General features: G+C 36.4%; 2 protein-coding genes across 2 annotated transcripts; one reads left to right on the top strand and one right to left on the bottom strand.

Moving 5' to 3' along the window:
- Window positions 1-111: 111 nt before the first annotated feature.
- Window positions 112-5,579, bottom strand: LOC128016173 (cytochrome P450 20A1). Its single transcript, XM_052600636.1, has 13 exons — window positions 5,363-5,579; window positions 5,035-5,084; window positions 4,795-4,961; window positions 4,067-4,212; window positions 3,666-3,833; window positions 3,496-3,574; window positions 3,291-3,406; window positions 3,123-3,177; window positions 2,549-2,669; window positions 2,247-2,358; window positions 2,054-2,118; window positions 1,879-1,968; window positions 112-536 (listed from the first exon to the last, which is right to left on the bottom strand). The coding sequence occupies exons 1-13, from the start codon at window positions 5,432-5,434 to the stop codon at window positions 386-388; spliced, it is 1,392 nt and encodes a 463-aa protein (XP_052456596.1). The 5' UTR covers window positions 5,435-5,579; the 3' UTR covers window positions 112-385.
- A 358-nt stretch (window positions 5,580-5,937) lies between these two features.
- zp2l2 (zona pellucida glycoprotein 2, like 2) lies at window positions 5,938-8,952 on the top strand. The gene is made up of 9 exons (XM_052600635.1): window positions 5,938-6,308; window positions 6,701-6,891; window positions 7,020-7,117; window positions 7,204-7,361; window positions 7,609-7,798; window positions 7,936-8,080; window positions 8,151-8,229; window positions 8,610-8,714; window positions 8,803-8,952. Exons 1-9 carry the CDS (start codon window positions 5,975-5,977, stop codon window positions 8,925-8,927), a joined length of 1,425 nt encoding a protein of 474 aa, XP_052456595.1. The 5' UTR covers window positions 5,938-5,974; the 3' UTR covers window positions 8,928-8,952.
- Window positions 8,953-11,557: the final 2,605 nt, after the last annotated feature.

The following is an 11,557-nucleotide window of genomic DNA, read 5'->3' as shown; positions in this document are numbered from 1 at the left end:
CATGTTCCTTTTTCTGTCCCCTTTTTTCTGTCTTTTTGCTGTATCCCAAAAATGCTCTATACAAAAGAATGGTTTCATTATTTGGCCAAGATGGATGGATGGATAGATGGATACTTTTTATATCACAATTTATTAGTATAGAAAGATTGCAGTTAAAAGATTGCATTCACTGTTGATCATTGATTATGGAATGTCTGTGACATTCAGAGGGAATGACAGTCTAAAAAAACAGTGGCTTATAGTTTTAATAACCTGGACCGTTTCTAAAATGGCATTGCTTTGATCTTATCAATCGCTGCTGCACACAATAAAGAGCACATGACATTGGCCATGGATGATTCACATTTCCCATGAGGCTATTTCAGGGACGTGAGCTATGAGTCCTTCAGTTCCTCTTGCTGACTGTGATCCAGGTGTCATCTTTGGGTGTGGTCACCAGCTCGTACCTGGCCTCAACCACCTGCCCTTCCACTCTGTGCAGTCTCAACCTGCGCACCAGCGTGCTGAGCAGCACTGCGGCCACAGTGTATGCAAATCTAAAGAGAGGAAGAGAAGGATGGGGCGAGAAGATTTGTGAACTAGGTGACATCTGAATGTTTCTTAAAGGAACAGTTTACCCAATAATGAAAAATCTGGTCATCATATACTCAGGCTCTTGAGGATTAAGACGGATATATTATTTTGTTTGACAAAATAATAATAAAAACAATTATATATTACTATATGTTTACCTTAAAATGATTTAGAATGATTTAAATTAAGGCAAACACAAGCTTTAAAATGAGCAAAAACGGAGATAAGAAATGAAGCTAATATTTCTTATTTTAATTCATTCCCTTCACTACCTTGGATATATGAGGGAATTTTAAAAGTGTGCTTTTTAGACCTGTAAAAGATTATACTTTTTTTTCTAGTTACATCAAGATTTATATATAAAAAATTTTTTGAATTTGTGAGTATAAAAACTTATCTCAATTACAAATGACTGAAAAAGTAATGTACATTAATTGCACATTAAGAGTGTGATCCTTGACTAACATTCAGTTCTTAAAAGTTCTAGAATTATGGAATTAAATACATTTTAATTGTAATTATTTCAAATTTTTGCTTCGTTTCAAAGGGGTCACAAACTATTCAAACGGAGCGTTTTGATGAGGGGGTCAAGATAATTAAAAAGGCAGTTCATGACACCTTTAATATATAGCTAATCCTAGTTTCTGCAAACACAGAGTTTGGAATCAAGCAGCTTTGTCATTACAGCAGTACCAGAAATATGATCACCTTTACAGCGGCCTATATATGTGGTCAAAGTCCATTACAATGGTAAAAGGAAGGTCACTTAGCAGATATCTTTGCAGTTATTTTGGGCATACAAGACCAACTCCTGTCTACTTGAATGGGGAAAAATCTGACATGAACTGTCAATTAAATATTTCTTTCTAAGGCTAGTTGTTTTTAGCTTTATTTACAAAGCAAGCCTTATGTTGCCATAATGCACATTTCACTTTCTCTCATTCATTGTAATATGAGTGAACCACCTTAATATACACAGTCTTTAATATTGTCGTGGAAAATGAGCGTCTTGGAATGAAACAGGTTGATGGTCACTACTAGTCAATAGGACTCATGTATAGACTACTTTTATGGGGCTTTTTGTCATTTTTGTAGTCTGACCGACCACATTCCCATTAAATTTTGCTGTATGAAGTAGAGCAGCCTGAACATTCTGCTAAACATCTCCTTTGTGTTCAACAGAAAATATAAATTCATACAAGTTTTGAAGGGCATGTGGGTAAATAAATGCTAAACATTACATTTTCTGGTGATCTTTGTTATGGTTATTAATTAAAGAAAATATCTGTATTTCTCTCCTTGTACCTTAGTTCAGGGCAGGCCTGGTTCCCTGAAAATCCAAGCAGCGAGAAGCTCTTCATTACGGACTCATCAGCAAATCTGTCAGGATTAAACCTGTCAAAGAAGACAAACCAGTGAAAATACCAGCAAACCATGAACCTTACACAACCTTGTATAAAATGAACACACACAAACACACCTGTATGGAAGTGACCAAGTATCTGCATCTTGAAGGACGACGCCCAGGGCATAGATAACCAATGTCTACAAACATACAACCAGAATTATTTTTAACATTATAGGTCACATCACTTTCTATATTGACTAGACTAGATATAAATAAGATATTAGTTTGTGTGTGGGCCTAGTAATGACAAAAGGCTGGTTCTTACTTCTTTGGGAATGACGTGTTGGTCCACCTTCCCCTCCACCTCCTGCAGTCTGGCAGCCATGGGCGTCAGTTTGGCTGTGCGGACCGTTTCATTTAGAACCTGCTGGCAGTATCTGGGGGAAAACGTGATCAAGAATGATAATTTCCAGAAAGTGATGGCCATGTGGAATAAGGTATAACTCACAAGATATTTTATTGAAATCACAGAATTAACATATGTGCCACCTGGTGGCCAGAATGTAGAATGAAAAGAAAAAGCACTATAGTAAATATTGAAAACCCTTAAGCATGTAGGGGCTTAACCTGAGTTGTGGAATCTTCTCCAAAGTAATAGGTTCCTCTCCGAGCACTTCAACCAGCTCATGATAGAGTCGTTCCTGCACTGCTTCTGATACTGAGAGGAAGTGAACTGCCCAGATGCACACTGGGAAATAACACAGATGACAGCAGACATAACTTATATATAAGAATAACAAAAATAAAGACATGAAGGTAAAAAAAAAAAAAAGCTACGCAGTGTAATTATCATTTACTAAAACTAAAACTATTAAAAACATTTTTGTTAAAAAATTAGCTGAAAAAAAGTCAACAAAGCAAAATTTAGAAAAGTTTGAGCTGAAGCAGTAACATTACTTACTATAATTATTTTTAAATAAAACTGGGATAAAAATAAATTAAAGATAAATAGTAATAAACAAAAAGTAAAAAAAAAAAAAGTAAAGCCACACCATAAAAATTCAAAATAATAATCTTAAATTAAATTGAAAACTTAAAATATAAAAACAAAAGCTAATGTTAATAAAAACTATAATACTATAAAATACTAAAACACATTGAAGCTGTGGCAATCAACTAGAAAGAAGAAATTGAAACTCACAGTTAGCAGTGATCACACAGCCAGCTAGAGTAAAAACCATACCATCTTCCATCACCTGAGGAACGGCAAAACAGAGTAAATAATTGTTTGTTTATAACTGATGCATGTTTATGTCAATATTAGTATCTCAATTTGAAAACGAATCGTTCTGTGTTGAGATGATGCTACCTGACACTCTGTCAGCTTGGCCTGTAGTAAATAGTTAACAAAAGATGACTGACTGGATCCTTGTCCACTATTCTGCTTTGCCACAGACTTCAGCACCGTCTCCATCTCAGCCAGAGCTGAAAATAACAAACCCCCATGATCAACTGACACGGAACAATCCACAATAAGGTCAGAGCTTTCAAATGTGGCTCAGCTGCCTTCTTACCACTCTCATAATGGGCCTTTCTGCTGGAACTCTTCTCTAGGGATCCATCCAGATAACCCTTACCGATCTCTGACCAGATCTATATGCGTTTACATGTAAAATACAACATTTTATAACAACGTTCATTTTCATAAGCATGACACTAAATATAACTAGTGAGGAATGCTCACCGCTTCATGGTTCTTACGGAACTGAATGATCTCAGCATCATCCCGAAAGCGACTCCCCATGGCAAGCTGAGTGACAGCCTTCATAGCCAATCCAAGCAGGTGAGCACAAAGAGGCGTGTGCTGCGATTTAGGATAAAATGCCCACTTATCAACCAGCTCCTCCACCAGCTAAAATAAGGCAGAGTTTTAAGAGAGAGAGATAAAATGTTTGAAAAAATATGCACTGTTCATTATATTCAGTATTAATTATTATACGAACTAAAACAAAAAGAATTCAAGAACTTTCCTTTAAGGCAGATATCACTGGGTCAGATAGATTTATGCAATGAAGAAAAGAACTTTGTTGTTGGTCCTAATTGTGAAATCCTGAACTAGTGATATATAAACACTCCTGAACAGACCTGAAGCAATAGAGGGAAGTTGTTGTCCAGGGTTTTATTAATAGCTCCCTCATAAACTTTTTTTCTTATCATCGACTCTGTCACTCCCACTCCTGAACCTGACCGGTAACCCAGCAACGACTTGAGCATTGTCTCAAAGGAATCCGCTGAGGAAAGGGTACAAACATATGCGTTAAAAAAAGCATGCATAATTATATGCATAAGAGGGAATTTGTATTTATTTATTTTTTATTATTGGTATGGTAATAAATGCTACTTCACACACTACCATCCAAATGTTTAGGTCAGAAAGTTTTTTTTTTTTTTTTTATGATTAAAAGTGACAGTAATTACATGTATAATGTTACGAAAAGGTTTCTGTTTTTCATAAAAAATATTAAATATATTAAGAAATGTTCTTTAGCACCAAATCAACATTAGAATGATTTCTAAAGGATTGTGTAATGCTGAAAATTACTTTTTTTAATATACTGAAACAGTTATTTTAAAGTGAAATAATAGTTCATAGTATTGTTCTTTTATTGTATTATTGATCAAATAAATGCAGCCTGGGTGAGAAAAAAAACTTCTTTCAGAGACATTAAAAAAATCTTACTGACCCTTTGAGAGGAAGCTTATGAGGAATAAAATGCATAACATATAAATATGTAAATTTATGATCAAATATTAATCTTTATTAAATATAAGTTTTTCCAAGCGTATTCTCTCCCTCGCTGCAGGATACTCACTGGTCCAGTTGGGGTTGATGTGTTGTCGTAGTTGGTCCACAGCTCCCAGACTGACCACTGGTCTCCCACCAAACCAGAAAGATGCCACAGACCCAAACTCATCGTGAAGACCCACCAGGAACTCATGCAGGCTTCCTTTGTTCACTATATCTGGCAGATTCCCATCTCTGGAAAAGTATTAAAGAAAGACGTTTGTTGGAGAGATTGACTAAAGATCAAAAGGAAATCGCAAACCCTTACTTCTCTTCTGTGGGGTTTAGTCCAGGCACACCAGAGGCACTTCTAGATGACTGACATTAAAATGAGAAAACAATGCGTTAATATACACATATCGGAAATACGAAAGTCCCATGATGAAGATTTAATGGCTGACTTTCTTATACACATATAAGTAACGTTAACTGTAAATTCAAGAGTAGTTAAGTTATGATCTTCTAAATGCAGCAGGGGAGAATTTAAACAGAACATTTAGTATTTATATTTCATAAAAAACATCAACTAAAAAAATCAACAACTACAAAACGAGTTTGCAAAACAGGTCAGATAATAGGTCAGATTATATTTTCACCGGATACAAATACAGGACGGCACCGATCAGGATAATGACAAATGTCACTGCAAATATAGCAAAATCCAGCATGGTTGCTTTTCAGAAATGTCTATGACCGTCATAAATGTAATCAAACTGTTCACTGGTCTAGTAGCTAACAATCCACGTCTACAGAGACCATCAGAAACCTGCGCCTCTGTGGCTCGGTAGTCAACTACACATCCTAGTGTCAACACGCCTAAACCAATCAATCGCAGAGCGTTGTTGTTTAGGGATATTTACTTGAAGTCTGTTAAGTACAGCATGGATATTTTATTTTAACATTATTGCAAATTATTATTATTTTATTATTATCTTGTACCCACGTGTGCCAAAACAGGTTAATATAAATCATATTTGTCCCTTCTTTATTATTTATTTTGTAATATGAGTTATTCTAATTATAGGTCATCATATTAACTTTAGTCGTGTGACTAAAAGCTGTAGTATTAACTCGTTTTTTTTACCATATTATGAGTTTGTTTATAATTAAGGGGGCGGAGCTAATGATAATTAGGCTCGTTATGAACTCTTTAAATGTGACACACAGGAAAATGTACGTTCTTAGCGAAAGTAAGCCGCAAAAAAAAAATGCTGGTAATCGCAGCGTTAATTGTGTTTACGCTTAGTGTAAATTTGAGCAATGCTCAGGATCAGCAGTTTCCCCGGCAGCTGATCCAATATCAGGCCGGTGGTTCATCATTCTCCCCGGTTTTGAAGGAATTTCCCCGTCAAGAGATGTTTGATCTCCAGCAGGGCTTTTCCCCGGAGCTGAGTCCGAGGAGCTCGTCGTTCTCCGGCTCTCAGCGCTGTGTGGTGGAACCGTATGAGCGCATTGAGTGTGGAGAGCCTGACATCACTCCAGCTGAATGCGAGGATATCAGCTGCTGTTATGATGCTCAGGGCTGTTATTATGCTAGGGCAGGTGAGCGTGAAAATGAATGATTCTATCTGAATACTGTGATGCACTACTGTGATTGCATTTTCATAATATTGCTGTTTTATGTTCTTTTTCATCAAATAAGTGCAGTCCTTGTGAGCATAAGCTATTTCTTTCAAATACAGTAAAGAAACTTAATTCCAAACTAGTGTATTTTCATACTAGTAGTGGGTATGGAAAATCATTTGACATCTGACGGTGTTTTAGGCAATTTTTTTTCATAAATATTACTACTATTACAAATACCACACCATATGGTTAATAGGTGATATAAATATTATACACACACACACATTTAAGCACTGTATAATACCTCCGATTGCAATTGTGTGCAAAACCTCATTGTATCTTATTTAATTTTTTTTCCCTGTTTCCAGTTACTCTGCAGTGCACGAGAGATGGGCAGTTTGTATTGGTGGTTGCCCGAGATGCTACCATGCCACATATCAGTTTAGATTCCATCCACATGCTGGATAATGACACCAGTGACCACTGTGCTCCTGTCGGCAGCACTGGCAGCTTTGCCATGTATCAGTTTACTGTTAGCTCCTGTGGCACAAGAATGAAGGTGGGTATGAACGGTGGGAGAGCCTTTGAGCATAGTGTTAATCATGGGGGAGAAAGAGAATGACATTGTTGCATCACTGTTTTAGTTTACCCTATGGTCACTATTGTTCCCTCTATTATATCCTTCAGGAAGAAAACGGTTTTGTTATTTATGAGAACATGATGTCATCTGTGTATGAAGTGGCTGTTGGACCTCGTGGATCAATTTTGAGGGACAGTTCGTATGAGTGAGGAGGCTCCTCTGTTTTTATGTTGAAGTTTTTGGCACCATCAGTGGAATGGGGCCCAGTTTTTTTCCATCTGTGTCTTGAAGGCTGAAGTTCCAGTGCAGGTATTCGGGATCAACAGTTGAGGCTCTGGTGATGGAGGTGAATACGGTTCCTCCTCCTCCCCCTGTCTCTCAGAACGGCTCACTCCGAGTGGAGCTCAGGCTCGCCAGTGGACAGTGCACTACTAAAGGATGCTCCGATGGTGAGCAGAATCTATTAAATTGTAAATTTCCTGTGATGGCATCGTTACTCCAGTCTTCAGTGTCACATGATCCTTCAGAAATCATTCTAATATAATTTGTTGAATTATTATCATTGAAATCTGGGTACTGTAAAATTACTTTGAATGCCACTAATATGGAATGAATTAATTACCAGGTCTATGACGGTCACTGTTCAATGTGATGCAATTTGATTAATTCAGTATTATCTTTGTGTATTTATACCAGAGGATATGTACACCTCGTACTACTCTGAGGCAGACTACCCTGTTACTAGAGCATTGAGAGAACCTGTTTATGTGGAGGTGCGGATTCTGGAGAGGACCGATCCAAACCTTATCCTGGTCTTAGACCACTGCTGGGCCACTTCTAATCCTGAGCCCACAAGTCAACCTCAGTGGGACCTTTTGCTAAATGGGTAAACAAATTCTTTCATAGCAACTTCTCTTCCCCAATTTATCTAAATAAGTTTAAGGGAATGTGGGCATTTTGTTCAACTCAAAAACAACAGTCTCAAATTATGCAAATCACTGGTTCACTTATTTGTCTTCATAGCTGTCCATTTAAGGATGACCATTACCTGACCACAATGCTTGCTGTTGGACACTCAGAACTGCAGTACCCATCTCATTATAAACGCTTTGTTGTGAAGATGTTCACTTTTGTAGATCAGTCCTCACTTTTGCCTCTGGAGGAAAGGGTATGTACTGTCTTCCCCAACACATTACTCCTTCAATCTCACTTATTTATCTATGCCATGTCTTTACCAGATTTTTATTCACTGCACTACGTCTGTTTGCCCTCCCTCCATCACTGAGTCATGTGAGCCCAGCTGTGGCAGCACGACAAGTGAGTACACCTATAGATTCAAGATATCATGGTGACTAAAATAAGTTATTAATATTGCTAATTATATAAACCATTATTATTTTTAACCATGTATTTATAAATATGAAGAGATTGTGATATTCAATAATTACAATAATTTTAATATTACTCATCCATTTTGGTTGTAGTCAACTAACAAAAATTACATGTATTATTTATTACAAAAATGTAACCAATAATAATAATAATAATAATAATAATAATAATAATAATTATCAAGAAAATGTAAGTTAAATTATTAATTTAATTGTATTTATTTATTTATTTATTTTTTACATTTTAATGGTATTAGAATTTTTTTTTTTTTTTTTTTTTCCTTTAACCTTTCTCTGTCCTTTTAGGAAGGTCCATTTCAAAAGACTCCGAGGAAACGGTTGTAGTTTCGAGTGGGGAGGTTATACTTGTATCCCATTCGCCAGTTTGTGAGGCAAATCTAGCTAAGGAAGGTATGAACTCGCGGTGTTATCTGTTAACATTCATATAATGAATGACCCATGCAACTAACTTCGACCTGGAAATGTTTGCCTCTTCTAGTCCCACAGATATTGGATTATGGATTATGGGCGGCAGGAGCTCTCACTGTGTTTGGGGTCTGTGGGATTGTGGTGGCTGTTTTAATACAGGGGCCCAAACCTCGCCCTCAGCCCGCTCCAGTGTGACGTTAATAAAATGACAAAAAAGGTGGCCTCACTGGTTTATTTAATTTTATTGCTGATATATATATATATATATATATATATATATATATATATATATATATATAAATAAATTGCCTTAGTGTTTACCTTCTGTGTGGTCGATATCTGGACTTGTCGACATCAGAACCCAGGCCCACCCAACCAGCAAAATGACCGCCAGGTTTAATATGATCCAGGGGAGAATTATGCTGCGCTCTGAGCCTGGCTGCCTGAGAGGAGATCTTAATATTACTGTACAGCATTTACCCAGCATGCTCTAATGAGAGGGCTCTACTGATTTTATAGATTGATTGCGATCACTCACTTGTCATCTGCTGGTTTAATGATAAAACAAGGGCAGAAAAATACACTGAAAAAGAAAAGGTGTACAAGCACCACAGGACTGTGACACACTAAACTCCTTATGGCTGTAGCAGCTTTGGCAAGATTCAACCTTTTAGGAGAGAGAACAAACAATAGTTTAATCTCAAGGGTTCAGGCATCTACAAATACTTGAGGCTACTGTGTTTACTCCTCTTTTGTTTCTATTAGACCAAAAGAATGGGCATTATGATTTGGTGATTCACCTGTCGAAGGCAGAAACCGTGCTGAGGGTGATACTGCTGCAGTTTCTCTTCCCCAGCCAAAACCTAGACCACAATGATATTCCACACAGCATAACCAGCCAGGAAGCCATGAGAAAACAGGCCAATCACCCTGTGCAGTAACACCAATCAGGATTCAGGAAAAAAAGTATTGTACTTTTAGTGTACTGTATAAAATAAATGCAGCATTGATGAGCACAAGAATCTTGTTTCAAACGCATTTTAAAAATCTCCAAACGTTTGAACGGTGGTGTATTTACACCAACACAAAATCTTTTGCGTTAACTGGTACATAATATATACATAAATAAAAAACTGCAGACTATAAAACATCAACTTCTCCAACTACAACATCATTATTATCTATTTAGGAAACAATTAGTAACAAGCTAAACACTCCTCTTGATTTATGATAATTTAAATATTTTTTTTAAATAACCTGCTTGTCTGACACAATCTAGCCTGTATGGGAAAATACATGTAAAAACTAAAATATGTGACATGGGTCTTGAATAGAAAGATCACAAATGTAAAAGTACAATTTAAACAATGTGTGATCTGCTAGGTGATCTTACCTTGGCGTAGATGGCAGTGTTCATGATGCCCGCTAAAATGTTAAAAGATAATATTAGGTTAGCAATAAACCGTTCCAATGAAACTTTAGCATCAGATGCTGCACCTGTTGAGGGCTCAACTTTTGTATATAATGTCTAATGAAGCTTACTGTTGGCTTTTTCACCATTCCACTCAAGAGTACAGGGAGAACACAACGAAAGAGATGTGGACATTTGCACATGTACAAACAAACGTCTCCGAGCACTTAAAGCATGGATTAATGTGAGTCTAAATCTGAGAGGGGCATCTGCCAAGCAGCAGGATTATGTAAGGGAGGAGCTACTCGCCATCAAATACAGTTACTTATGACAGACAAAAGCAAACATCATTTGTATTTTTACTGTATATTTGATCAAATAAATGCAGATTTGTATTAGGGAATTTCTCCCCAGAAGGTTTATATTCATGCAAAATCTGCATTTATTTGATGAAAAATACAGTATGATTAATATTTTTGTGAAAACCATGACGCGTCTTTTTTTAAAATTATTATTATTATTCTTTCATTTTATAATGGCATTACTCACTTTTGATCAACTTAAAGCATCACATTAATGAAAATTTAAGTGAGAATTATGATTAAATGTCATGAAAATAATGTCAGAATACAACAAAACCTTAATAGCCCCAAAACTTAATGTCCTTATGATGTAGAAAGAACAACAACACATCTTAAGCACACAGAATAATGTAAGTTAACTATTTTTATTTTGTAATTGTGCCTTTAAATGATTACTTAATTGTGTCATCAGTATGGATGTGAATGGGTAGGCCTATGTGGCTTTCATCTATAATACAACCGTATGCTTTTATTAGTTATATTTTTCTCTTGTTAACAGTTTAGCTCTTAAGAGGTATTTCTCATCTAAGCTTCTATTTCTCCCTTTCATTGTTTTTTGTGTTATGTATTATGAAGTTATAATAAAATATGTATAAGGAAACACTGTCTTAGTTTTGTCTGTTGATCAGGGGTATGAATACAGAACAGAGTGTGAAATCCATAGTATTTACAAAAGTATTTGTACAATGTTTATACAAACCTTAGCACATCATCAACAATGAGAGTTTTTAGACTCAGTGGCTCCATGCCTTGACAAGTGGTCCACAATGGTAGTTCACAAGCAAACATGCCACTGTGAACAGTTGGTTTATGCTACATGAAATGGACAAGGGGATGACTGTGTCAAACAACTCATGCTCTTTAATGCGACGGATCACTCAACATGTACCCTGAGCCTAGCCACAGACTGAATGTGTGTCACTTCATCAGCTGACTTTTGGTTTCCATTGCAGGAAAGCAGGCCTGTGGATTTTACATGGCACTAGGCTATCAATTAAAGGGTTAGTTCATCCAAAAATGAAAATTATGTCATTAATAACTCACCCTTATGC

This window comes from Carassius gibelio, chromosome A6 (genome assembly GCF_023724105.1).
Source record: "Carassius gibelio isolate Cgi1373 ecotype wild population from Czech Republic chromosome A6, carGib1.2-hapl.c, whole genome shotgun sequence".
In the NCBI taxonomy this organism is placed as follows: Eukaryota; Metazoa; Chordata; class Actinopteri; order Cypriniformes; family Cyprinidae; genus Carassius; species Carassius gibelio.
Note: the sequence above shows the minus strand (reverse complement) of the source record. Positions and strands in the feature narration are given on the sequence as shown.

Bases quoted from the DNA above. Each gene is read 5' to 3' on its own strand.
- LOC128016173 (XM_052600636.1), bottom strand. From the start codon at position 5,434: ATGCTGGATTTTGCTATATTTGCAGTGACATTTGTCATTATCCTGATC. The intron at 4,962-5,034 runs GTAAGGGTTTGC...ATACTTTTCCAG, and splicing joins CTAAACCCCACAGAAGAGAA to AGATGGGAATCTGCCAGATA. The intron at 4,213-4,794 runs GTGAGTATCCTG...CCCTTTCCTCAG, and splicing joins CATCAACCCCAACTGGACCA to CGGATTCCTTTGAGACAATG.
- zp2l2 (XM_052600635.1), top strand. From the start codon at position 5,975: ATGCTGGTAATCGCAGCGTTAATTGTGTTTACGCTTAGTGTAAATTTG. The intron at 8,081-8,150 runs GTATGTACTGTC...TGTCTTTACCAG, and splicing joins TTTTGCCTCTGGAGGAAAGG to ATTTTTATTCACTGCACTAC. The intron at 8,230-8,609 runs GTGAGTACACCT...CTGTCCTTTTAG, and splicing joins CAGCTGTGGCAGCACGACAA to GAAGGTCCATTTCAAAAGAC.